This window comes from Silene latifolia, chromosome 3, assembly GCF_048544455.1.
Source record: "Silene latifolia isolate original U9 population chromosome 3, ASM4854445v1, whole genome shotgun sequence".
Classification (NCBI taxonomy): domain Eukaryota; kingdom Viridiplantae; phylum Streptophyta; class Magnoliopsida; order Caryophyllales; family Caryophyllaceae; genus Silene; species Silene latifolia.
In genome coordinates this window covers 128,034,538-128,062,381 of record NC_133528.1, presented here as the reverse complement: position 1 = coordinate 128,062,381, position 27,844 = coordinate 128,034,538, and the positions used below count along the sequence as shown (strand labels likewise).

At 36.5% G+C, this 27,844-nt stretch overlaps 4 protein-coding genes across 4 annotated transcripts; 1 reads left to right on the top strand and 3 right to left on the bottom strand.

Moving 5' to 3' along the window:
- The first annotated feature begins 386 nt into the window (after nucleotides 1-386).
- LOC141648003 (aquaporin TIP2-1) lies at nucleotides 387-2,695 on the top strand. Its single transcript, XM_074456412.1, has 3 exons — nucleotides 387-696; nucleotides 1,545-1,795; nucleotides 2,105-2,695. Exons 1-3 carry the CDS (start codon nucleotides 573-575, stop codon nucleotides 2,474-2,476), a joined length of 747 nt encoding a protein of 248 aa, XP_074312513.1. The 5' UTR covers nucleotides 387-572; the 3' UTR covers nucleotides 2,477-2,695.
- A 586-nt stretch (nucleotides 2,696-3,281) lies between these two features.
- On the bottom strand, nucleotides 3,282-4,688 carry LOC141648002 (photosynthetic NDH subunit of subcomplex B 3, chloroplastic). The gene is made up of 6 exons (XM_074456411.1): nucleotides 4,222-4,688; nucleotides 4,013-4,123; nucleotides 3,867-3,923; nucleotides 3,718-3,780; nucleotides 3,557-3,619; nucleotides 3,282-3,461 (listed from the first exon to the last, which is right to left on the bottom strand). Exons 1-6 carry the CDS (start codon nucleotides 4,573-4,575, stop codon nucleotides 3,384-3,386), a joined length of 726 nt encoding a protein of 241 aa, XP_074312512.1. The 5' UTR covers nucleotides 4,576-4,688; the 3' UTR covers nucleotides 3,282-3,383.
- Nucleotides 4,689-5,935: 1,247 nt separating this feature from the next.
- LOC141648001 (uncharacterized) lies at nucleotides 5,936-10,839 on the bottom strand. Its single transcript, XM_074456410.1, has 9 exons — nucleotides 10,382-10,839; nucleotides 9,363-9,439; nucleotides 8,166-8,394; nucleotides 7,490-7,644; nucleotides 7,330-7,375; nucleotides 7,157-7,248; nucleotides 6,917-7,013; nucleotides 6,458-6,514; nucleotides 5,936-6,296 (listed from the first exon to the last, which is right to left on the bottom strand). The coding sequence occupies exons 1-9, from the start codon at nucleotides 10,547-10,549 to the stop codon at nucleotides 6,153-6,155; spliced, it is 1,065 nt and encodes a 354-aa protein (XP_074312511.1). The 5' UTR covers nucleotides 10,550-10,839; the 3' UTR covers nucleotides 5,936-6,152.
- Nucleotides 10,840-16,456: 5,617 nt separating this feature from the next.
- On the bottom strand, nucleotides 16,457-25,236 carry LOC141648000 (ruBisCO large subunit-binding protein subunit beta, chloroplastic-like). The gene is made up of 15 exons (XM_074456409.1): nucleotides 24,907-25,236; nucleotides 23,375-23,626; nucleotides 23,154-23,279; nucleotides 21,584-21,721; nucleotides 21,399-21,494; nucleotides 19,678-19,920; nucleotides 18,954-19,188; nucleotides 18,695-18,864; nucleotides 18,308-18,385; nucleotides 18,140-18,211; nucleotides 17,805-17,909; nucleotides 17,612-17,704; nucleotides 17,426-17,518; nucleotides 17,213-17,336; nucleotides 16,457-16,723 (listed from the first exon to the last, which is right to left on the bottom strand). The coding sequence occupies exons 2-15, from the start codon at nucleotides 23,612-23,614 to the stop codon at nucleotides 16,716-16,718; spliced, it is 1,821 nt and encodes a 606-aa protein (XP_074312510.1). The 5' UTR covers nucleotides 23,615-23,626; nucleotides 24,907-25,236; the 3' UTR covers nucleotides 16,457-16,715.
- Nucleotides 25,237-27,844: the final 2,608 nt, after the last annotated feature.

The following is a 27,844-nucleotide window of genomic DNA, read 5'->3' as shown; positions in this document are numbered from 1 at the left end:
ATGATAATAACATGGTGATGCACTACCAACTAAGCTTGTTCTAGGACGTTCCATAGTTTAATTTAGAAGGAATCGTTTGTAGGTATATGCTTATTACTTGACATTAGCAATAATTAGCCATTAATACACACAAAAAAGGAAAAAAAAAAATATAACCATTAATAAACTCTAGTTCATTTATAAATTACGAAACCTTATTTAAAACGGGTATATCTGTTTTTTAAGATTAAAAATGATGAAGTTGTTCGAATAACATAAAGGCAGAATATATAGGGAAAATAATAAATTTGTCTTATTTGCACAAGTGAAATGATCTTACTCATTTTAATGTTAAGACGGATACATCAATCTGAAGGGAGACTAACTGTTTATAATAAATAATAAATTACTTTTAATACACTTTTTTTGTAGCAATAATAATTGCACCACCATACAAGCTTAAGCTTCCTATATAAAGGAGTGATGTGGAAAGGGGTTTATGCAATATCTAAAACAAATTCCACTCTTCATTATTCTCTATCTTTACATTCTCCTAAATTAGACTTTTTCATCATTAAAAGCTAGTTTTAGTCATGGCTATTGCGTTTGGAAGATTTGATGACTCATTTAGTTTGGCCTCTTTCAAGGCTTACATTGCTGAATTCATCTCCACCTTGCTCTTTGTCTTTGCTGGAGTTGGTTCTTGCATTGCTTACAGTTAGTACATACTCCTTTCATAACACTCTTCTTTTATAATTTCCATATTGACCGTTTCAAACGATAATTCACATTAACTAATACAGAGTACTTCGTAACAAACTTATTTAGAACATACATCATGGATTTGAAGCTTATGTACTACGGAATACTTTTTTTTTTCTCTTTTTTTAACATAACACATGTATAATTGAGGTGTAACCGAGCTAAGCTATGCTTAAGCTCATGCTCGGTTAGCTTACACTTATCCCGTACGCTAAGGCCCTACCCTTAATATGGCCAGCATATAGAGTGAGTTATAAGCTTCCAAAATAAAGGCAAATAGTACATATAATCTTTAAGTCATAAATGACTAATAGACCATGACCATTAATGCTGCTTATTCTTGAAGTCTTGAGTAATACCATGTTGTCTAGTGACACTAAAAACAATAATGTTGAGTAATCGAGAATGTTCCCATAATGAAACATAGAACACTTGATGATGTTCCGGGGAATAATCTAGGTTATTTGGATCTTTATGACATATGGATCCGAGTATTTTGTAATCTAGGTTATTTAGATCTTTATGATTTACGGATCCAAGTATTATGTAATCAACAGTGGAGCCAGAATTTGCCTACATTACAATTTACAACTAATCGTATAACAACTATGAAAATAACTATATTCATTGACTAAAAATTAAAGATTAAATTCGATCTCTTCATATATTTGAAGAAACTAATAGTCAAAGTAGAAATTGTTGGATGATCACCAAAGTCAAATAAAGACAACAAATTTTGAATAGTTAGATAGAAGTATTCAATTTTCGGTATGTAACACTAACATTATTTGCGATTGTTACAGATAAGTTGACAGCAGATGCAGCCCTGAGTCCAACAGGGTTAGTAGCAGTAGCTATATGCCATGCATTTGCTTTGTTTGTAGCAGTTGCTATTGGAGCAAACATCTCTGGTGGACATGTTAACCCAGCTGTCACCTTCGGATTGGCCCTCGGCGGCCAGATCACCATTCTTACTGGCCTATTCTACTGGATTGCCCAACTTCTTGGTGCTGTTGCTGGTGCTTTCCTCCTCAGGGCCGCCACCGGTGGCTTGGTGAGTACTACCTCCATCGTCTCAGATTAAACATCATACCTTTCTATTTTAAACACATTACGTAATTTTACCGTTATTTAGTTTTTCTAACGTGTACCCTTAGGATACACATTAATAAGCTGAATATGTAAAGATTAAAAAGATATTCTCATTAACTATGGTTTAACATGAGAATATCTTTTTAATCTTTACATATTCAACTTATTAAACGTTAGAAAAACCGTTAATATTATTATTCTTATTATCCTATGAGGCTATGACTAGTTAGTAGTTTGTATCAACAACTAATACCCTATAATGTGTTACCAGACAACACCAATCCACAGTGTAGCCGCCGGAGTAGGAGTCTTTGAGGCGGTGGTAATGGAGATCATCATCACATTCGCCCTCGTCTACACGGTCTACGCAACTGCCGTGGACCCAAAGAAGGGTTCATTGGGAACCATTGCACCCATTGCAATTGGGTTCATTGTAGGGGCCAACATCTTGGCAGCAGGTGCCTTTTCTGGTGGATCCATGAACCCGGCCCGATCATTTGGACCTGCTGTGGCTAGTGGTGACTTCCAGGACCACTGGGTTTATTGGGTTGGCCCACTTATTGGTGGTGGTTTGGCTGGACTCATCTATGGCAATGTCTTCATGCAACATGATGACCATGTCCCACTCACTAGTGATTATTGATAACTTCATAATTTAATTTCATTTTTCAAATTTTATTGTGTGCATGGTTGTTTATTTATTTATCTATATTTGTTCTTGTTATGTAAAGGGTAAAAAAATGCTACATTTTGCTTTCTTTTTACCCTTGTGTCATTTTGTACTTGTACTTGATGAGTTAATGATCCTTTGTTTGTTCTTGTACTTGAAAAACTTGGAATTGAATTGAATTTGTTATGCTTTGTATATTAAGCATCATGGTCATGGATGAAATGAAAATGGCAACATAAAAGATTATACTCCCTCTAATTCACCATTTTCTTCCTCTTTCCTTTTTGCACAAAAAATAAGAAATTCATTTTGGACCCACATAAAATACACTACCCCACATGTTATTGAATTTAGACCACACAAATCAACCCAAAAAAGAAAATAAGGAAGAAAACCTGAATAATCCGTTTACGGAAATAGAAAAGAAAATAGTGGATTGGAGGGAGTAACAAATTAACACAAACTACAAGAATTTTATTTGTAAAATATAGTGGTTTAGTATACTCTTCCGTATAAATGAAATAAGACATTTATTTGTGAACCAAATGCATGATGTTGAATACACATTAGCATTGTTGGCCATTGATTTAGGATAACATTGCGAGTGTTACCTGGGTCTAATACGAAATACAATAGATTCGGGTATTTAACTCGTGACATGCTCGAACCTTGAAATATTATTACTCCAGTAGTTAATAAAATTGTTATATATATGGTCATTTGAATTGCACTAACGAAACTGTGAATAGCTACTAATGTCTAAAGCAACCTTGAAATATTGTAAGAGCGATCAAAATTTTAGTCGATTTCAGTGATTAGCTTTGGTAATTTACAAATTGTATAAATAGGGAGTACAAGAATGTTAAGTAGTAGATTATAACTATAAAGATGAAGAAGGGACGTCTTTTTGATATTTCCATTCATGCGCTTTCCATTCCGGAAGTTGCTGTATGACAACCTGCGTAAAATGTAAACATTTAAAAGTGCTCATAATTAAACCATTTGAATTAATTAATTTTAACAAATTAATGTTTTAATGAAATTGAAGCATACCACGCCTCTGGAATCAGGTTCACCAACTGTGGTCTGGCATGCCAGTCTCCAATTTTTGGGTTTCTGTTCAAACGGCGGTGTCATGTATGTGTGTGTTACAAAGTCATACAATTATACAAAGTAAGTACTCGTAATAATAGTGAAATACGGATGAGTAGTACCTTTTTGAGAAGCTCTTTCTCTTTGTCGGTTTTTCTGCTTAGAAGGTCCTTTCCTTCAACAACCTGGCTAACAGAGGATAATCATTTTCACCGGAGACGAGAGTTTAATACTAATTATAATATGATTAAAGTATGGTATTAGTGTTAACCTCCACCATGCAAGATCCACATGTTCCTCCACCCGCACAATTCAACAATGGCCTTCCCTGAAAATATGTTTAACAATTCCCAATGTATAAACGCATAAATTAGTGATAGACCGTCTCTTATTTAAATTTATTACAAAGAAACTTACGTAAGGGCCATAGAGATCAATATTATTATCCAACATTATATCCCTAAGCTTCTGTCCACCAACTGCTGACCGGGTATGCAAATCAGGAGTTCCATCAGGGAGTAACACAGGCTGATGATTCATCACATACATTTCCATATTAAAATCAAACAAGGCAAGGATTAATTACAAATATCTTTAATGACTAAATAATACTCCCTAGTACTTACACTGACAAATGCAAACCCTATGAATGGCGGTACATCCTCCTCCTCCTCCTCGTCTTCTTCTAACTCGGCCGGTTTATTAGCTTGGTCTCTCTCAGGAACGGTGCCTATAGCTCTAATTTTCCTAGTGTTAAAGCCGGGTTTTCTGTTAGGGTTGGTAACTCTGAAAGCGGTTTTAAATGTAGAGTGTAAGTTGAAATTGTGAGAAATAGAGCATTTTGAACATAAACTAGTACTACAAGGAGGCTTCAAGTATAGAGTTGCCATCATTTTAGTAATTTGGTATAATTTTATTATCAACAAAAAATGTGAGTGTTTTGATGAGATCTTGAGTGGGTAATTGTGTGCATTTGTCATTGAGTATAGTCATGGTGTGTGGCTCTTGTTATCTTATCTTTATGATACAAGGAGTATATGTACCATGGTATATAAGGCTAAGTACCTCAAGGTTTGGATTATTCAATCTTGATAATTTTCTTCTTTGTTGGATTATATTGATCCCTCCGTTCCAGTCATTTATTTACCTTTGATTTTGACACAAAGACTATATAGGGTGGTTGTTAGTGAATGCCAAGTGGACTTAATGAATGCGTGATCAGATTAATCGTAAAAAAACTTTCCTAATATATAAAAAGGTAAACAAATGAATCGCACCCCCTCAATTCTAAAGTGAAATATTAGCACCGGGTATGGGGAGGCCTGCAGTTGCATCCACACTCCAAGCCCAAAGGGCATTCGTTTGAGAGGGCGTGTTAAAGTATAAAACCGTTCTTGGGACTCCAACCATCAGCTTAACCTTTTGGTCGAGATGGTTCCTTGACAAAATCAACCTTGAGGAAATGATATTCATGCATTATGAACTTGGATTGAATACAGTTCTAACTTCTAAGCTCAAGGGGTGAAGTGGTAAGTTTTGTTATGGAAACTAGTCTCCTGTGAGACGGTCTCGACCTGATAACATGGGTAATTCAGTGAAAAGGAAACAATTGAACCGAATTTGGCTTTAAAGGTGCAATAAGACAGTACTCCCTCTGTCAAATTTTGTGTATGAGATCATCCTTGGCGTAGTCACGAGAGATTCGACTCAAGGGTGAAAGCGTCCTGGGCTTTGTGCATCGTTTGTAAGCTCAGTAGCATAACAGGTATAACTACACAAGTACATTGCTTCAGCGCTTTTTTTTTCCCGTTGAGTCTGACAATAAAAGTTTTGCCGTTTTCCATGTGTCACTCTTTTACCTATCAGTTTTTCACAATTGATAGGGTTTTACCGAAGCTCCTTTATAAGTATAACAAGGCACATAAGGTGAGCTTACGGCTGTTATCAAGACATTTATTCATGCAGATGATTCAAAGGGAAGATGCCTTTCTCCGGTGGCACTGGTCTTGCACCTCTTATCCTGCCAAAAGAAACCAGCTGCAAAACAATGAATGTGCTGTTTCAGGGAAATCAAAATGGAGTACGCTCTCTTTCACCACCTATATCCGTGCTCCCCAGACTCCCCACACGAAGAAAAGGTTCAACTCGGTTTAATGTGATCTCAACCTAGTCAGTAAACATCCGGACCATCTGAAATGACCCGATAATAAAATATACCGAAACAACCCACATGCAAAAAGAACCAGTACCAAAGTCGACAATGATTATAACAGATCTGCAACTCGTCAAGAAAGAGTTTCATTTCTGTTCAATTAGGCAATGCGCGAGAAAAAGTCGCTGTTTTCAAGCCAAGAGATATACACATTTCATTTATGAATGATAGAGTTTCAGATACACGGGTAAGCCTTGTGATATTTTTCACCTCGATGAGCTAAATCTACAATGAGTCTATGACTACTGAGGTACCTATGTGTAAGCTGTATAATTACCTATACAAAATGTCATAAAAAAAGGTATGGGTTCTGTTTTATTGTCACAAAACCCGGCTATCGACAGTTTAGCAGCCCTGAAATGACGAATCTGATGAACGGAAATTTGTTGCTTGTGGAATCCTGGTAGAAGTTTGCCTGAAAGAGTTGGGTTGCTGAACTATCACTACAGCTGAATTCTTCAAGCTTTTTTGCAAGGGATGAGGAGTTGGCTACAAAAAAGATACAAAAACGGAAAATAGTTTTAATAGGTCGCGTAAATACTGAGACTTCTAATTGTCAGAGTCAACTGTGAGATCTTAAGAAACTCAAACATTGGCTAAATTTGAAGCAGAAGATAATCAGGTTTGATATAGTTATTTCAAGCACCTACCACTCCAATCTGCCATTTTTGGTTGCTCAATTCTCTGAAGCTTTCAGCATCCAACTCCTGGACGGGAAAAAATCGGATCATCAATAAAACTCCAAATTTTGAAAACTACAGCAGACAACAATATTATCCTATGGACTCTATAAGGTTGTCGGATGCATGCAGTCTTATTTATACCTTTGTCCGTAGTTTGTCATTTAACATAGAGAGGTTGTTTCTCGATGACTCATAATGAAAATTGCATTGAAAATTGCTTCGGACAATTGCTATACTACAATAAAAAAAAAAAAATTACGTGCAACTAGTTGTGAATTTAATTTAGAACTGAAGAATATTGAGTCTCTGGCTCTTTTAGAAATGAACATTGATGTATCCTAAAGTAAAAAGGCATGTAGAATGGATAATCGCAAATACATTCCTCAAATGCTGAACAGCAATTAGGATTCAGTGTAGAGAACTTACAACTCTGTAGATTGGAGCAAGCGTGCATCCTACTGGAGCCTTCTCAGTCGGCATAAGAGAAAAGCGTGGTGCTAGATCTTGAGACCGGAAAGTCCATCTGTCAATAACATTGAAATCTTCCAGCAGTCAGTGAAGTAATAAAAAACAAATAAAATTCAACTTTTTCTTTATTATACGTCTGCAGTTGATCAAGAATCAATGTGGTAATGTGGGTGTCAAATAAGCGAATCACTCTCATACCCTATGTATAAGAATATGCAGAATTGCGCCCATTCTCGAATCAGCAACCTAATCCAGTATGTTCCCGGAGAATCATTCACATTGATGTATATCTGAAAGAGAGACAGAAGGTGATTGTTAATAACTCGTGGAAAGTTCCTGTTCTTTATATTCATCAAAACAAGGATATATACCGCTACTTCTCCTAAAGCCACTAGCTGCATAGCTATCCGAAATTTTCTGTTCAATGCACACAAAAAATACCATGTCACTTACTGAAACAGTTCAAACCATAAAATTTGCAATTTCTGAAGGCAAGAAATGGTACTCCGTAATAGACTAACAACCACATACTTGAACATTATGTATTTAGAATGGACAGCATCATGTAGTGCTCGAACATCATCATCTTCTATGACACTCAGCTGCTCCCTCAGAGCTAACAAATTTTGTGATATATGATTGAAGATCACAGAGAAGGAGATAAAGTAGTTGAGCAGCAGCAAGGCCTGAATCACATATATTCCAATAAAAAATCAAATTTAGATCGCGGAGATTTATCTAGATCTGTGAGGCTAGAGTTGGCTATCCAGGTTAGTTAGATGGGGTCAAGGAGGGTCTCATCACATCGCGTTCGGGCTTTTTTGGGTTAAATTACTCATCACGCCAAATCGGGAATTGTTCAAGTCATGGTGGGTTCAGGTCAATTATAGAGCAGTGTCAAGTTAGGTACAGTTCAGATCAATATTGGGTAAGGCTATTATGAGCCATGATTGCACTATAACTAATCAATTTATAATGTTCATTCAAAGTGATGTCATTACCAGTCACGCGTCACCTCAAGTTGGGTCCGGAATGGGTTCGAGTGGGACATATCGGATTGTATCGGTTTTTGGTTTACCCTCGGGTCCTCTCGAGGTTTTGGTTCACCAAATTTTTGAGCGCTATCTATTGGGATTTCGAGTGATTTGGTAAGGTCAAAATTTTCCAACTCTATCTGATGATTCTGGTCAATGATTCGAAAACTTACAGTGAAATAAGGCACGGAAGCTCTATAACCAACAAGGGTCAAGTAGAATATACACCCAAGTGCAGCTGTCGTGCGTCGTTCATAGATGGATAGATTCTCACACATAATGCAGTAACCATGAGCGATAAGCAGGAAGGATACGAAAGAAGCTGTCTGAAAGAGGACCCCTGTTATGTACACCCCAAAGGACATCCATAGAGAGCATATTTGGGAATAAAGACAGGAATACCTACAAAGAAACAGTCACGTAAATCAATTGAAAATAATAATAATAACTGTAGGAAACAAGAGAGTAATCATTACAAACAGAATAAAAATGGCGCAATCATGAATAAAACAACAGAAATGAGAAAACTTGCACGCATTTGCTGAACGAACTAATCATCATTCATCAAACATGAGTTACGTAACTAAATGCATATCGAAAGATCTTTTGAAAAGGAAACTAGACGTTAATGTTGTGTCCGTGCACCTAAATGACAAATTCTTGTGATTTGGATAGTGATACAAGTCATGCTAGGAACACTATATCAAATAATCACAAATGTTAACCAGTTGACGAAAATTTGTAGAAATGATGACAAAAAAAAGGGAGTATAATTGTCGGAGATGAACGTGGGGAAGCTACAAACCGAAGCAAAAATAACCTCATTGATGGACAAGCTTTTACATTGATTAGACTCTGAACGAAAATACTTGCACTGGTTTCAGCATTAAGTTGTCACCCTTTACCTAGAGTGTAATATAAGCACCATTTCACCAAGTGGAAAAAAACTGCCCGGAAAGTTCTATCTTGGACGTCACATCTTCAATATTTGGCATGTTTTTTTTTTAGGTGTAAAGAGTCACAAAGCAGTTTTGACGTTGGTGTGTTAACACTTAACACACTTAAGTATTCCCACCAGTCCACCACGCAAGGCCTGTTCAGAACATCTTCCGTATTTAGCATGTACAACCTAATACTCGTATATTCATTTGAAATAAGCTACTTCAATCAATCTTGATTATACACAAGTTGCGCCTACTAATTAATCATCCATTCAATTCTTTGGAACATAAACTACCGAAAATGTGTACTTGCATTATAACAGGAATCATAACACATAATGAAACAAAAGAAAACGCATCGAAATTTCAGATATTCATGAATTAAAATGAAAACCAGAAGAAAAAAAGGACAAGATTATAAGAACATACCAAAATAGAAATGATAACAGCAACTGCAAAGTTTTAATTAATGGAACTGATGCAAGTGTCCACTGCAAATTATTTGCCTGCACACAAAAATCCAATTAAAATTAAAACAGTTTCACAGAAACAAGCCATATGACATGAACAACCTTGTTTCAACTACTTCACTCAACAGCACAAACAATCAAAATAACATGACTTTCTGTTTCAATTATCCGCCTTAAATCTTAATTAATTAATTAATCCCTTAATTACACATACAACATAATCACTGTTTTATTGCAAATTATTCTTCTGTTGTACTCCTATTGCTTAATCACTACTCCCTCCGTCCCAGTCAATTGTCCTTTGATTTTGGCACAGAGACCAAAGAAGGAGGAGAGGGCCAATTACTAAATGACATGTGGACCAAATTGAGGGTGAATTATCAAATAGTTCATCAAATGCATTCCTAACATAGAAAGAACAACAATTGACTGAGACACCCAAAAATGAGATAGGGAAACAAATGACCGGGAAGGAGGAGTACATTATGTACCAAAAGAAGGAAAAACAAAACATCAAGTACAATCACTGTTCTATTCAAGTTTCAATTTTTCTTTTTCTGGGTTGGTTCATATTGAACCCATCATCTTAAACTAGTAATTTCTCATTTATAACAACAACATTAACCCAATGCCTCAATAACTCTCGCAAATTACGGAATAGGGGGGTCCAATTAACGCAGCCTTACCTCTATGTTAGCTTGATTACTCAATAATAAACACAAAAGGAAAATGGTAGACTTTCAAAATTTAATCAATTATCACAAATATAAACTTGGTTGAGTCCAAATTAACCATAAAGTTTCAATCTTTTATATAGGAGTATCTATCTAACCGAATAAGGCGGGTTGGTCCAATTTGAGTCTTTGATCAGCATAAATAAGAGCGTTGTATATGTATAACAAATTAACGTATACAAGGGTCTAATTCAAGAGTATTATAGAAAGTAGGAAATTAGAAGAAAAGAAGAGAAAAGCGGACCTGAAAATGGCGGTTGCGCCAAGTAAGAGAAGCCCAAAAAAGAGAAGAAAGTAACCAAGCACAAGATAAAGTCAAGTATAAATATGGTAAAGGACGGTATGCATCATTAACCCATGTAATATTAACACTATTACCACTACTACTTGTAATTTGATGGAGTTCTTGCATGTTTTAAACAAATGGGTTTATTTTTGTTGCAAATTCTATGGTATAATTTGAAAATGGTATGATTTTGTTATGGTTTTGAAGGGAAGGGAATTTGGGAAGGGAAGGAGTGCGTGTGTGTTGGAAGGAAGAAAAGGAGGGAGGAAGTTATAGTTAGGTAGTCCTACTAATTTCAATAAAATGGGTAAAGAGGGAAGCACGTTTATACAATTTGGTTTAGAATGAACCCCCATCAACTACACCACCTTCTTTTCATAAGTCTCAACTAATTTTTAGAACGACCTTGGTCCATTGTCATACCTAAAGCAAGGCCAACAAATATACTACCGAGTACCAAATATAAAATATGACTATTTCATAACGGTTTTCTTTAATGTTGAATTGATTTACGATTTACAAGTAGAACGTGGAAATAGATTGAAGACAAATAAATTTTGTCTACAATTTTTTACTATGAAATTAAAGTCAACCGAATTGTTGAAATGTTTTGTGGATATGAGTTTGGATTAGAAAGTACGTAGTTTTATTTACGGTTGAAATGACAAATAATCAAATGGATATTTTTTGTTATCAAATGGTTGATCGTATCTTTCCGCTTATATAATCTACGCATTTACTTAATATCTTCATATACCAATCTATATCTATATATAAAAGAGAGTTTTTTCGAGCGATTCTAGGCTGTCCACATCATCACAAATTAATTTAGGAAAGTTTTATAAATAATTTTTTTGATGAAAAAAATAAATTGGTAAATCTTTTAATTACTATAATAATATATATTTCCTATTTTATAGTGAAGTGATATTTCTAATTTTTATATAAAAACATTTACATTTCATTTAGCAAAAATGTCGGTAAAAAAATTATGAAAATAATATAATTAGATTCGTGGTAAGAAATGCCATCTTTAGAGTATAAATTTCATATAATTTGCACATATTTAAGATGATGTACTTCTTAATATTAGAATTCTACCACATCGAAAGATTAACATAAGGTGAGCTGATCCTATGATTATAAATAGAAGACATCCTTGGAACTCAGATATCGACCCAAAATCTTTTGAGCCTCTCAAGTATTGTCTTAAAGAGTTCTTAAAAGTTAAGAGTTTGTATCATTATCTCCATAATATGATATAAAAAATAATGTGGAGGATGTTTTAATTAGTATAATATATATTTTCTATATTATATTCAGTGATGTTTATAATTTTTATATAAAAACTTTTACATTTCACTTGCAAAAGTATAGTTAAAAAAATTATATAATTAGATTCATGATAAAAAAAATGCTATCATTAGAGTATAGATTTCTTATCATTTTCACATATTTTAATTATGATAAAAAAAAAAGAAAAAAAAATTTATGAACATAGTATAGTATTAATCGGGTTTGATGTCGAACTAGGTGCGAAAAAAGATGGTGTACTTTTACTTCTTAGTATGTTATTTTTCCCACATTAATAATTTAGGTGTTGTTAATATATAATGTATAAATAGTAAAATTGTCCCGCATCGGAAAATTACCATAAGATGGGGTAATCCTATGATATGGTAAGAAAAAATTATGAAAATAATATAATTAGATTCATGGTAAAAAAAATGTTATTATTGGAGTATAGATTTCATATTATTTGCATATATTAAAGATGATATACTTCTTAGGAGTCGTTTGGTTCGAGATGAAGGAATGAAATGGAACGGAGTATGATATCATAGATGTATGAGATTCCAACTTCATTCCATCTCAAAGTTGTTTTGGTTCAATCTAAATAAGTAAGGGGAAAGAATGAAGTTTATTGAAGGGGAGAAGGTGGATGTGAGTTTCCAAGGGGTTGAGCTGGAGTTAGAATCTATTGAGTATCTAACTCCTCTAAAATCACCCAACCAAACACTTGAATAGCTTCAATTCATTCAATTTCATTCCAAACTAGCCAACCAGGCACCTATTAGTATGTTATATATCCCACATTGAACGTATAAATAATAGAATTGTCTCATATCAAAACATTAGCAAAAAGTGTGGTGAACCTATGATTATAAATAGAAGGCATCCTTTGAACTTAGATATCAATCCAAAATTTGTTGAGTCTCTCAAATATTATCTTAGAGAGTTCTTAAGAGTTTATATCATTATCTCCATAATATGATATTAAAATAATATTGAGAACTTTTTAATTATTATAACACATATTTCCTATATTATACTCAAGTGATAGTTTATAATTTTTATATAAAAGCTCTGAAAATTTTTACATTTCATTTGACCAAAAAGTATTTTTTAAAAAAACTATGAAAATTATATAATTAGATTCATGCTAAAAAAAATGTTACCATTAGAGTATAGATTTCTTATCATTTGCACATATTTATACGTTATATATAATCTAAGTTCCAGGATGACTCCTATTTATAATCATAGGATCACCCCACCTTATGCTAATCTTTCGATGTAGGACAATTTTATTATTTATATGTAGTATATTCATCACACTAGATTATGTTTCAATGTAGGACATACGACATACTAAAAAGTACACAATCTTTTATATTAACAAATTATATGAAATTTATACTCTAATGATAGCATTTGTTACCACAAATCAAATTATATTATTTTCATAATTTTTTAAACGATATTTTTTTACCAAATGAAATGTATAAGTTTTTATATAAAAATTAGAAATATCACTTGAATATAATATAATATAATATAATAAATTATAATAATCAAAAGATTCTACACTTTATTTTTTGCATCCAAAAATATTATTTACAATACTTTCCTAAATTAATTTTTAGGAAACTCCACCTTGATAATCATCTGATGTGGGACAATTCAACAATTTATATGTAGTATATTCACCACACCTGCATTATTTTTCAATGTGGGACAAATAATATACTTAGAAAAAAACATCATATCATATATATAAATATAGAAAAATCGTACGAACATAGTATAATATTTTGCCATTATCAATCGGGTTGGATGTCGAACTGGGTGCAAAAAAGGTAGTGTATTTCTGACAATGTTATTTGTTCCATATTGAAAAATAATTTAGATGTTGTTAATATATAATGTATAAATAGTCGAATTGTCCCACATCGGAAAATTACTATAAGGTGGGGTGAACCTATGGTCATAATAGGAGTCATCCTTGGAACTTAAATATCAACCAAAATTTTTTTGAGTCTCTTAAGTATTGTCTTATTAGAGATCTTTTATTAGAATTTCTAATATTATCTCTTTAATAGCAAAATGTATTTATTATTTATTTTTCTCGCATAATCAATAAACGGTAGACGTGTATGTATTTATCATTTATTTCTTTGAAAGAGATATTTTGATCACATGTAAACAAATGATTAGATGTAAACATTAAAGTTTTTTAACATTTTTTTTCATTATAACCAAGTTAATTAACCCGTTGCAACGCACGGGCTTTCAACCTAGTATACCAACATATGAGACTATTAAAATGTGGTAAAACTAGAACATGGATGGATTAGTGTACAGTTTATTAGTATCAAGTTCAAATCCTCATATAAACAACTTGGCCTGAAATCATGTTTTGTTGAGTTCGAGTCTATTGTTCTGATTAAAGGTGAGACCAGTTATACTTGATTTGCAGACTATCGCATATATTCGTGGTTTATCCATCATACAACTTGTATAATGTTAGCGGCTACGGATAAATCAAATGTTACTAAATAGTGTTAAATATGTTAAAAGTGTCTTATTCAACTACTATTTCCCAAACAGATTCTAATTGATCTGGGACCACAGAATTTGGTAAATATTTAAATTAATGACAATTTCTATGTATAATAAAGCAAAATGTTGATGAACCTTTTGTCCTATGATTAGAGTTAAGGATGGCGAGTAAATAAGCTAGTATGGTAGTGAAACACAAAGGTGATGATGGGCACGTTTTGAAAGAAAGGGCGCAAGTGGATAAGTTTGTAGGAGTAAGTCTAACAGATCGAACAATTCTCCGATTAATCCTCTAAATTAAGCAGCAGGATAAGTGCATGTTTAAACCAAGTCAATGCATATTAAGCCATCAAAATACCCATTTTCACTTACTCACATAAAGAGAGTTCCAAACAATAATTCTTTTATATGAGCTAGAAAAATTGGAAATAAATATGAAAATTTTTGTTTTTGTATATGTAGAAGAATAGAGTTCTCATAATTTAGCTCATTGTAATCAAAGTTAGCTGGTATGAGTGGTAAGGGCTCTCATCTCTTAAACAAGTGGTCAGGGGTTCGATTCCTGACTCTTGCGAATGAAAAAGTCAAACTTAGAAGGGGTCAACCCATTAAATTATCTTCAGTACCCCGAAGGAGATTGCCCCAGCTGTTGGTAGGGGATACTCCTGGTCAACAAAAAAAAAAAAAAAAAAAAAAAAAAATATTATTTAGCTCATTGTTAAATTGCGTGACTAAACAATGACCAAACTACTCATTTCGTACGTTTTGTTAATCATTTACTTGTCCTGGTCATTGTTTACTTATTTTAGTAATGTTTCCAATACGTAAATTGATTATCGTTCACTTTGTATTCCAATTTGGCAATAACAGTTTTACGAGACTACAATTGATCTTGTCCTCCTCCGTGATCATTGAGCAAAAGTAAAGGCTGACAAATTAAATGGTAGAGACATAAAAGTATGTTTTCTCCTTTATTGCTTCCTTGTCTTGATTGATGATAATTATTGTGCAAGACAATTGTAACTATACAACATTATACTGATAGTAATTAATACGGAATAGTTTTTAGCTAATCAAAGTCTTGCGCTAAAAAACGATATTATTCTATATATGTTCAAATTTATGTATGCTATGAACTACGGAGTAAAATAACAAATAAATTGTCGACCAAAAATCGAAAAATTAATACAAACAATTAATGATTTTAATATAATCATCTTAAATCAAATGTCATGACTCACGAGTTAGGCTATGTTCTTTCTAACTTAATTTCAACTTATTTCAATTTAACACAACTCTATTCAAATCAATTCAATTTAACTTCATTGAGTTTAGTTTAGCTCAGCTCAACTGATCTCTTCACAAATTAATGTTTACCTCAGTTTCATTAAATTCGGTTACTTTCAGCTAAAAAGAACGGAGTCTTAAGATTCCAAATAATTAAAAATGATTTTCACTCTATGAGTGAACAAATCTACGTATGCACACAATTGACCTAATTAAGACAATGACGAAAGCAACAAAAGGAAGTGGTATAGTTTTGAAAAAGGGGGTTGACCAAATCCTATATACGTGAGTTGAGTAAAAAAAAAAACGAAGCATATAACATAATGCGATACGTGCAGGACATGTAGACGACATCAGGCGTTGACTTCAAGTGTTACTAATATATTGGGACATACTTCCAAAACAAAAGTAATTTAAATATTTGAAGATGGTGATACAATTAAATGGATAACCCAATAGGTCAAACATACATCTATCTACTTTACAGAGAATATTAGGTAAACAAACTCACTTGTAACTTGTAAGTAGTAACCATTCACTTTAAGCTTCCTTCAACCTTACTCCTCCGTACAGATAAATCTTTCTTATGACGGGTATATCACAAACTTGTGACAAGCTTGTAACGGGTTAAATATCACCCACATGGATAAACAAGAAAAAAATTAGAACGCCTAGAGAGTCACAAATAATGTCTTTATCTATAAAGTGGATTTTATTTAACCCGTCATAAGCTTGTGACAGATACTGTGCGTCACAAGCTTGTAATTTTTTTACTTTATTTTTTCATAAAAATATAGAGGCGGGGGATTCTAACTTCAGCTCTAATACACAACAACAACAACAACAACAACATACCTCAATGACTTCCGCAAATTGCAAGGTATTAACCTTAATACACGCACGGAACAAAAATATTTATAATAAAGAAAGACTAATTGCTGTTACAAAATTTCAATATCATTCTATTAAAAATAACCTAAGTTACTTATAGTGCTTTTATCTTGGCAAAATGAACACTAGTAAACAAGAGAGCAAGAGATCAGAGACAAGCGGTTAACCCTCTATAGTTTCTATGCAACATTCCGAGCTTCATCTTTCTTTTCTCTGCAATAATTTTGATGTTCACTACACCTCGTGATTAAGTTTAATCGAGATCTTAGTATCAATAACCTGAAATTTCAATAAAAAAATGTCAATGGAAACGAAAATGTCACCAAAAGGAGGAACTTCATCCAATAAGAGGGAGTAGAACGCCCCTGTGGCAGCCATTCACACATTACAACAATAGCCCAGTGCATTAAGGAATCCCGCAAATGACAAGATAGGAAAAGATCGGCTCTACACAACCTTCCCTATGACTCTGAGGCTATGACTCGAAGAAAATAGCATGGAATTATTACAACTTTAAAATGAAAAGAAGCGTTAGTTTAGTGAGTCATTTTGATTCATTCCATAATGATCCAAATCAAAGCATAGGTTATCTGGTTTTATAAAATTACCATCCAGAGTAAACATATCCAGTATGGTAACCCATTTCTCTTTATTCCACAATAATCTAGAACCAAGAATGAGGAGTTTTTTACTCCACAAAAAAAATGATAAATACACATCCCCACATTATTTGGGAAAAAAAACATGAAAAACAACCAAAAATCGCACCTGAGTTGTCCATTGGGTTTGCAGCAGGCATAGGCTCAGGCTCCGGGATCTCAGTCACCACTGCGTCTGATGTAAGGAATGTCTTTGCTACGGAAGCGGAATTCTCCAAGCAACATCTCACCACCTGTGGTGACAAAACCATTAGCAAGATAAGCCGCTATAATGCTAATGTAACCAATCATCGACGAACAAACTCAACCAAAATTTTCAAACCTTGGTGGGATCAATGATGCCCGCAGCCATGAGATCCTCGTATTTTCCAGTTGCAGCGTTGTACCCAAAACTCGGATTATCATTAGATAGAACCTGGAGTAAAATTCATCAGTCGTTTCTCAATGGATGTATTTGCTAATTCACATTGATAATTGAGTTAATAGCATCATAAACTTTATTTTGTACCTTCTCAGTAACAACAGCTCCATTAACTCCTGCATTCTTCGCAATCAGATCCAACGGATATGTAAGCGCTCTTTTCACAATATCTGCTCCGAGCTGACATTAAGTAAGAGTAGTTAACACCAGTACAGTTTGAAGAGATCTTTAGAATAACGACTAACTGTCAGATTAGAGGTCTAAACGATTTAGACGAAACCTTTTGCTCTTCGTTTTCAAGAGTCTCCTTGATGGCATCCACTTTAGATGAAAGGCGCAACAAGGTGCAGCCTCCACCCACGACAATACCTTCTTCTACTGCTGCCTGGAAAGAGTTTTGACATTTTTTCAAGTTAGTAGTCGCTGTGTAGGGTTTTCACAGAGTGATATTATTAATGTATTGTGATTCTTGTATGAAACAGTCACATGTGAGACGGACCAAATAGTTACATATTGCTCATCTAATTATATGGCTAATGAGTTGGCCTCACAAGTAAAGACCGTCTCATATAAATTTATATGTGATTCATGTGATGATGTTAGCAAGATAAGTACCTTGGTTGCATTAAGAGCATCTTCCACTCTCAGCTTCCTCTCTTTTAGCTCGGTCTCAGTTCGTGCTCCGACCTTTGAAAGATAAAACAAGTGGCATTTTGATAAGTCATCAACATTTTTCAGAAGGAAATTAAAGAAAAAATGTCCAAGTTCATGAAGTACTACTACCTGGATAACAGCAACTCCACTGGTCAATTTTGCAATTCGTTCATTTAGTTTATTTTTTTCATAATCTGTGTCAGCATCCTGGAAATCAACAGCTTTCGTTAGTTTGAAGCATATATCATTTACGATTTGAGTAAGTAGGAAATGCTTACTCCATCCCATTTATATTGTCCCTATTTGACTTTTGTGGTTGATGTCGACTTAACATTTTCTCACAATATAAGAATGATAATGTGAAACTAGTTTTGTTAAATCAAACATGACAAATATATATATACATCTCTACATATAATAGGAGAAACTAACGATCAAACTTAACTTCCATTGACTAGCAACTCAAATGGGGACAATAAATTGGGGACAGAGGGAGTATACGTTTAAGAATCTGACCTCAAGTTGCTTTTTAATTTGGGCAATTCTCTTAAGAACTGCTTCTTGTGTGCTGCCATCGCCAACAATAGTAGCTGTCTCCTTGGCGAGCACAATTTTAGATGCATGTCCCAAAACCTCTGAGCCGACTTTATCCAACGACAAACCGACCTCATCTCTGATCACGGTCCCTGTTAAAAAAACCAAGTTAATTCCACAAGTGTTCAATTAAACAGAAAGCTTGAGTAAGCTATTAATAGATTATGGAGGATAAGATAACCTCCAGTAAGGACAGCAATATCATCAATATATTGGTGCTTTCGGTCTCCAAATCCTGGTTGTTTCATAGCAGCAATCTTAAGTGATCCTCTGAGCTTGTTTACAACCAGGGTAGCGAGAGGTTCTTGCTCAATATCTTCTGCTATTATCAAAATTGCATGATTGCTCTTGATTGCATCTTCCAGGACATTAACAAGGTCCCTTGCATTTTTGATCTTCTGATCAACCAGAAGCAACTGAAAAAGACAGAACGTGATATAACTTAGACCTGACAGATTGGTTGGCAGGTCAGATTTGAGTCGGATCATTATAGGTCGGTCACAATATGATCAACACAATACGGGTTTAGGTAGAGTTAGGATCATAACACGGGTCAAAATATGTTTACTTCTTTTTTTTTTACCATAATTTTTTAAGGGGTCGTGACAGTAAAAAAGCAGGTTGATCGGATTATGGGTTGGGTCAGATTATGAAAGGTCTAATATAATTTGCATTATATTTCATCAATGATTCTTTTATTTATTAATATTTACGAGCTCATTAACAATCATATTTTATTATTATTTGAGAGTCCATGATCTTAAAAGTGGGTTGATCAGGTTTGCAGTCAGGTCAGATAGTTAAAGCCGCGTTCAATATAATTGCAAAATTTTTCAGTGACTTGAACAGTTAAAGCAACAGGAGCGTATATGACAAACAAATGAAAGATAGATTAGGACATGTACCTTACAGTTTTCGTATTCAGCAATCATTTTCTCGCTGTCGGTAACAAAGTACGGGGAGATGTAGCCACGATCAAACTGCATGCCTTCTACAACATACAAGCTGTCTGTAGCACCTGTCCCCTCTTCAAGAGTTACCACACCCTTGCGTCCCACTTTGCCCATGGCGTCAGCAATCATATTTCCTATCGCATAGTTGTTTCCTGCACTAACAGCAGCTACATCTGCAAGCTCTTTGTCTTCCACCTGCATATCAAGTTAGTAACTCGGTATATCATCTCTCTATAGCTACCATGAAACCCACTAACGTGAGTATACTCCCTCTAACAACAACAACAACAATAAAATCTTTCACCTACCATGATTAAGGATTAGCCAGTATATAACATTGTACAAATACTAAATGAAGAAAAACAAGAAAAACATGAGTAAATCAAAACAAGTAAGACTGAAATGAATGGTAAAATATCAAATCAAACAAAGTAAAGTCTCACTCCATCCACGCAAATTCTTCCCCTCTATAAAGCCACCTTTTCTTCAATATCAAGTAAAACGTATACTTTTAAGTTTCAACTTTCAACCACCTTTATGACTGTTTTCTTGTTCCTCGCAATTTTACTACTTTCCCACACTTCAAATCTCCAAATTGGAGCATCGCTCCCAGGATAAACCACCTAACGACTGTTCCTCCACAATAATGACATTCTTTTTGCTCCTCTTTTAGCCACCTTATACTTATCATAGATTTCATTGTTACTGGACATCCCCAATAAATGTATAGCATTCTTGCTTGCTAAATTGTAGCTTAACTCACTTTCCCATTTCACCGTGACGTGGATTACTCATTGATACATTAAAATCTCCTATGGCGTATTTCACCTATATGTGTATCCATACTACAAGACGAAATACCAGTAAAGGTCATCTTATCTAATTCTTTTTCTTTGTTCTATTCTTTAAGTTTTCACCCCTTGCTTAGATGATCTAGTTGATGTCTTCTTTTCCTTTCATATATCCGCTCTTGAAATTTAAATGCCATAAGTTTATGTGAAGTCGTCGTATTCTTAATGGGTACACCTTGCAATCGGTGTAACTCATACATCAAAAAAATTTTACTAAAGAAAAGGATCAACTAGGTTACCTCCATTCTTATATACTACCAAGTATGAGTGTCTTTTCTAGAACATGTGTACAATCTACCTGACTAATATCCCAAAGGCCCGAAGTACAAATGAATATAACAATTCTTTTCCAATCTTCTCCTCTAAAATATACAAATGTATGCTCAATTTCATTTTGTCCCATTTGACTATCAGTCAATCATAGGAAATTATGTTGAAATTTTGAAAAAAGGCGATTGTATAAAGTTTTTCACTTTAATTAATACAAGGAGCTTGTTTTAGACAAGGGTGTAGCTGGAATTTAATGATTTACCGAAACCAAAATTGCCTATTATTTTAGAACAGCTTATTTGGGAACCGAGACCAACAATAACCAAACCCCCATGCCTCAAGCCCTCAAGGGCTGATTAAGAGAGGTCAGATGCAGTGGCAGATCTTGAAATAAAAAAATAAGGGGGCTAAGTTTTGAACTGTATGCGACCTACTTATGTGGTAGAGGGGATATTCTAGACGACCCGTAATGATAATAGTGTCAAATATTACGTAAAAGGCATTTGGGGCCAGCATTGCACTAATCAGACTGGAGCGAGTGAAGAAGTGTACCTCTTTAGACATCAGTTTCAACTCGGACACTAAACACTTAACAGTGTTTTCTATCCCTTTGGCCACCTGGATAGGATTTGCACCAGCTAATACAATCTGGAAGCATATAGTGCTTGATCAGGGAGGATAAATTCAATGCCAGAAGCATAAGACTTTAGAAGCACCAACAAGCTGAATAATCTCACCTTTACGCCTTCAGCGATCAATCCTTGTGCTAAGACTACAGATGTAGTGGTACCATCTCCTGCTAAATCATTGGTTTTGGAAGCAGCTTGCCTGACAAGCCTAGCTCCAATGTTTTCAACAGGATCTTCCAGTTCAACCTACAAATAAAACCATTAAATTTACACTCTCAGTATTAAAAAAACTCCAAATAAACCCTAGTAAATAACAAAATATTCCTTCGTGTCTCAAAAGATACATAGATTGATAGTATTGCTACTTTGGAGAAAAAAACATGGTAGCAGTTCTAAGACCACCGTATGCTCTTATACCAAAAAAAAAAAAACCTTAATTCTCAGCAAAATCCACATGGATCCTAAGCCACAACCTCTCTCACCATCTTCTTAAAAACCTTAGAAACACCCTCACACAACCCCGACAACCACGCCTCTTAACCTCGACGCCGCCACTAGAAACACCTATCCTGACGACCACAAACCACCCCTCCCAAAGATAGCCACCCTCCCTTAGACCCTTTTCTAAGACATTCTCTCCACCATCACTGTTGGATCCCAACCAAGTGACGCCTTGAGATGTTTAGGGCGAACACTTACTAGAAAATGTGTCAACAGAGGGATGGGGGCGGCAGAGGCGTGAGGCGTGGTTGATAGGTGGTTTACTATGTCTTGTTGGTTGGTATGTTGCTAGTCGGAGGTTTGGGCAGGGGTGGTGACAGGTGGAAGGGGGAGGGATAAAGAAGACATATTGTTGTATAGGATTATTTTTTGTTAAAGGTGGTCATTAAGGGTAAGAACTCCTCACCCTAGAATTTGTCAAAAACGCATACCTAGATTTGCTCATGCTTAAACCAACAAAGGTAACAAGGTAAGTAGTACAAGCCAAGGAGTGTAATTCGCTAAAACAATGCAATCAGAACAAAGAACAAGAAAGCGAATCCTCTATCCCAATATATGTGTCAAAAAGAGAGAATAATCGATCATTAGATGACACTTAACAGGGGGGGATGGGATTGGGGAAGCAATGAAAGCTACAACTCATTTATCCAAAGTAGGGGTGTAAACGAGCCGAGCTGAGCTCGAGCTCGGGTGGGTTCGGGCTCGGCTCGAATTTTTTAGCTCGAGCTCGGGCTCGGCTCGAAACTCGTCGAGCCTAAAAAATTGAAGCTCGAGCTCGGCTCGAGTTCGAATCGAGCTCGTTTTGTCATTATATATTTTCCCTTTCTCACTTTTTAAATCTAACTAAATATAAATATTTTTGAAAAATAACTAAATTATAAAATAGTAAAAAATATTATATCATGATATACTTATAAAAATGTCTAAATAACATATAATTTGAAATAAAAATAATACTACAATATAAAGATTATACAAAAAAATTTATAAACGAGCCCAAACGAGCTTCCGAGCCGAGCCTTGCTGAGCTCGGGCTCGGCTCGTATTTAGCCAAGCTCGGCTCGAGCTCGAGCTCGAGCTCGTTTTGACCGAGCACGAGCCGAGCTTTGACCGAGCCGATTCCGAGGGCTCAACGAGCCGGCTCATATCATTGACAGCCCTAATCCAAAGTTCATACCTCCTTAGCCACAGTCACACCATCATTAACAATTTTGGGAGAACCATACTTGCTCTCTAAAACCACATTTCTTCCTTTAGGGCCAAGTGTAACACCCACCAAATCCGCAAGCTTATTCACGCCTGCCTGAAGTTTAGCGATGACAAAAACATGTTAGAAGATGACATCAATACACATCCAAAATCCCTGAATAATTCCAATGACCAATCAGAAATCCTAACCTGTAGTTTTCTAATAGCAGCACCGTTCTTGTTGAAATGCAATCGCTTTGTGGCAGCCTTAACTTGGAAGGAACACCTTCTCCCAAGGACAACATTACCTGTACTAGTTCTAAGAGAACTAGTAGATATGCAGCCCAACGAAGACAATTTGTGTGACGGGCCTAGAAGTTTCTTATCAATCGAGTGGCTTCCCGAAATCAAAGATCCAATTGCAGACATGGCGACATAACTTGATGCCATTTACTTTCAAAACTGATCATAGACAATACAAATCAACCTTCAAATTTATGTCATAAAGAGGAATACCCGCATGCTGAATGGACATAATCACATACACCAGTTATAGAAAAATTCGTAGGTACATCCAATGTACTACATCATCATACACCCTATCCTTTGAAACAACTTCCTATTTTTTTCAGTTTGTACTTTCCTAATTAATAAGAAACTATGTTCATGCGTTATTATTAAGGTATAAAATCATTGTTTGAAACTGAACCACCAGCTAAAGCTTATGGTTGAAATGGTCTTTTAGGCGTGGTTTGGATAGGTGGATTTGAAAGGAAAGGGAGGGGAGCAATTTATAGCGAGTCAATATCCCATTTGGATAGCAAAGTGGAGGGAAGATGGATCCGTCAATTTCCCTCCTCCAAGGCAAATTATTTCCCCACCAACGAAGGAAAAACTCCTCTCCTCATTCTCCCTTCCTTCCCTTTCCCTCTAATTTTTGTATCTAAACAAGGCTTTAATATCTACTCTGTATCATAATAGTTTTCACATTGGTTAAGTTGCACGATGACATGACGTACCGAAAAACTTTCCTTAGTATACTACTCCCTCTATCCTGGTCCATTGTTGCCCTTTGGTTTTAGCACAAAGACAAGGAAAGAGGAGAGGACCAATTACTAAATGACAATTGGACTAATTTGAGTGTGAATGATCAAATTGTTCATCAAGTTTCTTTTCCAAAAAAAAAATTGTTCCATCAAATTCATTCTTAAAATAGAAAGGACAGTGGACCATGGTTACAGAATTCGCTCGGTGCCCCGCGAATCGCGAATTGTTAAAAGCGAATTATATCATGTTGCTTACTAAAAATACATATAACACACATTCTAAAGGAGCTAATCGCGAATGGGTAAGGACGTATTCATAGCGAATTCGGTAACCATGCAGTGGACACGAAAAATGGAATAGGACAACAAATGACCGGGACGGAGGGAGTAATTAATAACAGTTTCTAAATTACCAAACGGATAAAATGTATGTTCCAACAACTTTTATAGTCACAGTAATAGCATTTTTGGATGGCAATTCAACTGTAGAAAAACTATAATACTAATCCAAGATTACTTTTTGAACCCCGTATTGCAAAAACAAGGTAGCTGACATAAATTCACATAAAACAGTAATCAAGCAATAAGCTAAACTAAATATAAATTGGCAGTAAAATGACACAGAAATGCAACAGTGATTAGTTTACATAAGATTGATTTAACATTTTAAGAAAGAAAGGGATAAAGGATATTTACCTGCCAAAGTTGAGAGAAATGTGTTTGTGGAGATAACAAGAAAAGGGGAGGAGATGAAGTTTATTGATTGATAGACTCAAGGATAAGGTTTTACTCTATTACGCTACTCTTTAACACTTGTGTTCCTGGGTTTTTGGAACATTCTAGATGTAATTGGCTTATTGTTTTCGATGTTCGAGGTCGCACGGTCGGGTTCGGGCCAAGTCGAACGGATTGGCGCCCTGACCTGGCAATTGGGAAGGATGGGTCGGGTCGAGTAGGGTCGAGTTAGATTAGGTCATGCTATAGTTTTGGCTGACCTTAAGCCATTTTGTGGGCTTGTGCGCCAAGTGTCACGGTCCGGTACTTTTGCCGGATCGTGGCGCGCACCCTTGCCCGTCTCAAGGCAAGATGCAAGCGACAAGGATCTTCGAGCTAGTGAAAGATCGCTCACTAGCACGATACTCGGGTCTCGGCAACACTCGACAGGATGCAACGAGAGCGTTAGGCTCTAGTGTTTGTCGAGCACTGGCACTCGTAATCGGTCTCGGGGGTGTGAGTCGGGATCCTAGTGTCGATCCCACAAACACGGCTTGTTAGTAAAGTGAAGGCTAAGAGTCGTTCACAACAAAGCAACAACAAGCAATACGAAGGCACAAGGTAGGAAGTAGATTTTCATTCACTAGTACTCCCTAAAAAGGGAAATTTGATATTTACATCCTGGTAGCAGGAAACATTGATTTTACAAGTTTAGTTCAGAATAGCGATAAACCTATTTATGGAAAGAAAAGCTATTCTAAAACTATGCTAGACTAAGAAATTACTTACTACAAATGTACAATGGAAATGAAATTACATAAGCATAAATAAATCTAAGGGTTCAAGTGTGCGGATCGTCACACTCTCCCCCACCTAATCTGTTGCCGCCCTCGGCAACACAAAAAATCTTGAATGGTGCTTTAGTGAGACATCCTCGGTGAGCTCTGACTGTCCATGCAGTGTTGGGGATTGGCTTGTACAACTCGGCTTGAATGTGCGCTTCGTCCCAAACAATGACTGGCCTCTTCGTCCCCTCAAGGATAGGCTGGAGTTCCTTGACATAGAAGCTGCCGAACATCATGTTCTCCAAGTCCACCACGTGCTCTTTGTCTCTCGGGAAAGTCCACTTTGACGTTGCTTGAAAAGACCTCTCTCGGGATTCCTTCAAGTACTGGCCCCAACGGACCTTCATCTTGTCTCTCGTCACTTCAAAGACTCGCATTCAAGGGAATATGAGATCTCCGAGCGCCGAATCGGCATTTCGGCGCGGCCCGATGGTACGAGGCCTTATCTCTTGGGTCGACTGACCTGCAAACCAGGACGTCGATTCAGCACATCGACGCGGCCCCCTGATGGTACGAGGCCTTATCTCTTGGGTCGACTGACCCGCAAACCAGGACGTTGATTCAGCACATCGACGCGGCCCCCTGATGGTACGAGGCCTACTTCTTTGGGCATCTCGGCCCTCATTGTCTACTCCTCGATGAGGGGGTAGACTCTTCTTTCGTCCCCCAAGCCACTTAGCATCGTAGTTAGCCTGGGTCTTGTTCGCCCTCGGCTCCACCGAACCTTTAGGCATTCTCCGAGGTCGCATCCCTTGTTTCGGCGTCGGTATCACCCCTCATAGCCGAAATTCGATGCTGCCCCTTGTCTTCGTCGCCGTCTACCGTATTCACTACGATAGACCCCATTAGTAGCATCGATCCGTCACTTGGTTTCAATACTACCAATGCTTTCAAAGAACGCATCCCGAGTACTAACTTGAAGTCATCCAAATGAACGGTGGTGAAGTCGAGCTCCCATGTCCACTCACCCACTTGGACCGCGACCTTCTTAGCCACTCCTTGGACGCGTCTCATTTTCCCATTGACCGGCCTCAGCAAATGTTAGCATCCCGCAGAACTAGCCCCAACCGATCCGCTTCCTCTTTCGTAACAAAGTTATGGGAGGCGCCCGAGTCGATCAAGGCTCGTGCTTGCTTCCCATTCACCATCAAGTCCACGTACATGAGCCCGTTGGATTTCTTGGCGGAGGAATCTTCGTATTTCCCCATCGTGCTGATTCGTTGGAGTGAGCCCATCCGTGGTTGGTCTTCACCATCACTCGAGTCTTCGTTACACTCTTGGTGATAGTCGGCCAACGCCCCATCAAGACATTCTTGAGCCCCCTTCGACATCTTCTTGAACATGGCATTGAACTCCGCTTTGTTCGGACAATCGGCCATCTTGTGAGGACCCTTACACACAAAACACGCAAACGGTCTCTTCGTTGTGGAAGCAGTAGAGTTTCCCGCCTTCGAAGACGAGCTTGAGGGCGAGTTTGTAGTGCTCGCCGATTGGGCTTGACTTCCTTGTGAGCGGAACCGACTATTCCCAACTGAAATGGCGCTGTTTTGTGGCCTTTGTCCATTATATCCACTTTGTGACACACCAGTGTTCCCCGTTGGTGCCACAACTCTTGGTGCCTCTCGTTCCCCATGAAAGTCGAGCAGGCGCTCTGCGGCCGATATGGCCGAAGACAGAGTTTTGGGATTCTGCCTCATGACCTCTTGTTGTGCCCACCTCTTCAACCCATCAATGAATTCGAATGTCCTATCCGTCTCGGACATTTCGGTAATCTCGAGCATGCACGCTGAGAATTCCCTCACATATTCCCGGATTGATTTGGTGTGCTTGATTTCTTTCAACTTCTTCCGAGCAACAAACTCCGTGTTCTCGGGGTAGAAGTGATCCTTCAAGATCCTCTTGAAGTCGGCCCACGATGTCACCGTAATCGTGCCCGCATCGATTTCCTTGTACCTAGCCCTCCACCACATCTTGGCATCGTCGACTAGATACATGCTTGCCGTGACAACTTCCGCGTCTTCGTCGAGCCCACTTACTCGGAAGTATTGCTCCATATCGAAGATAAAGTTATCGAC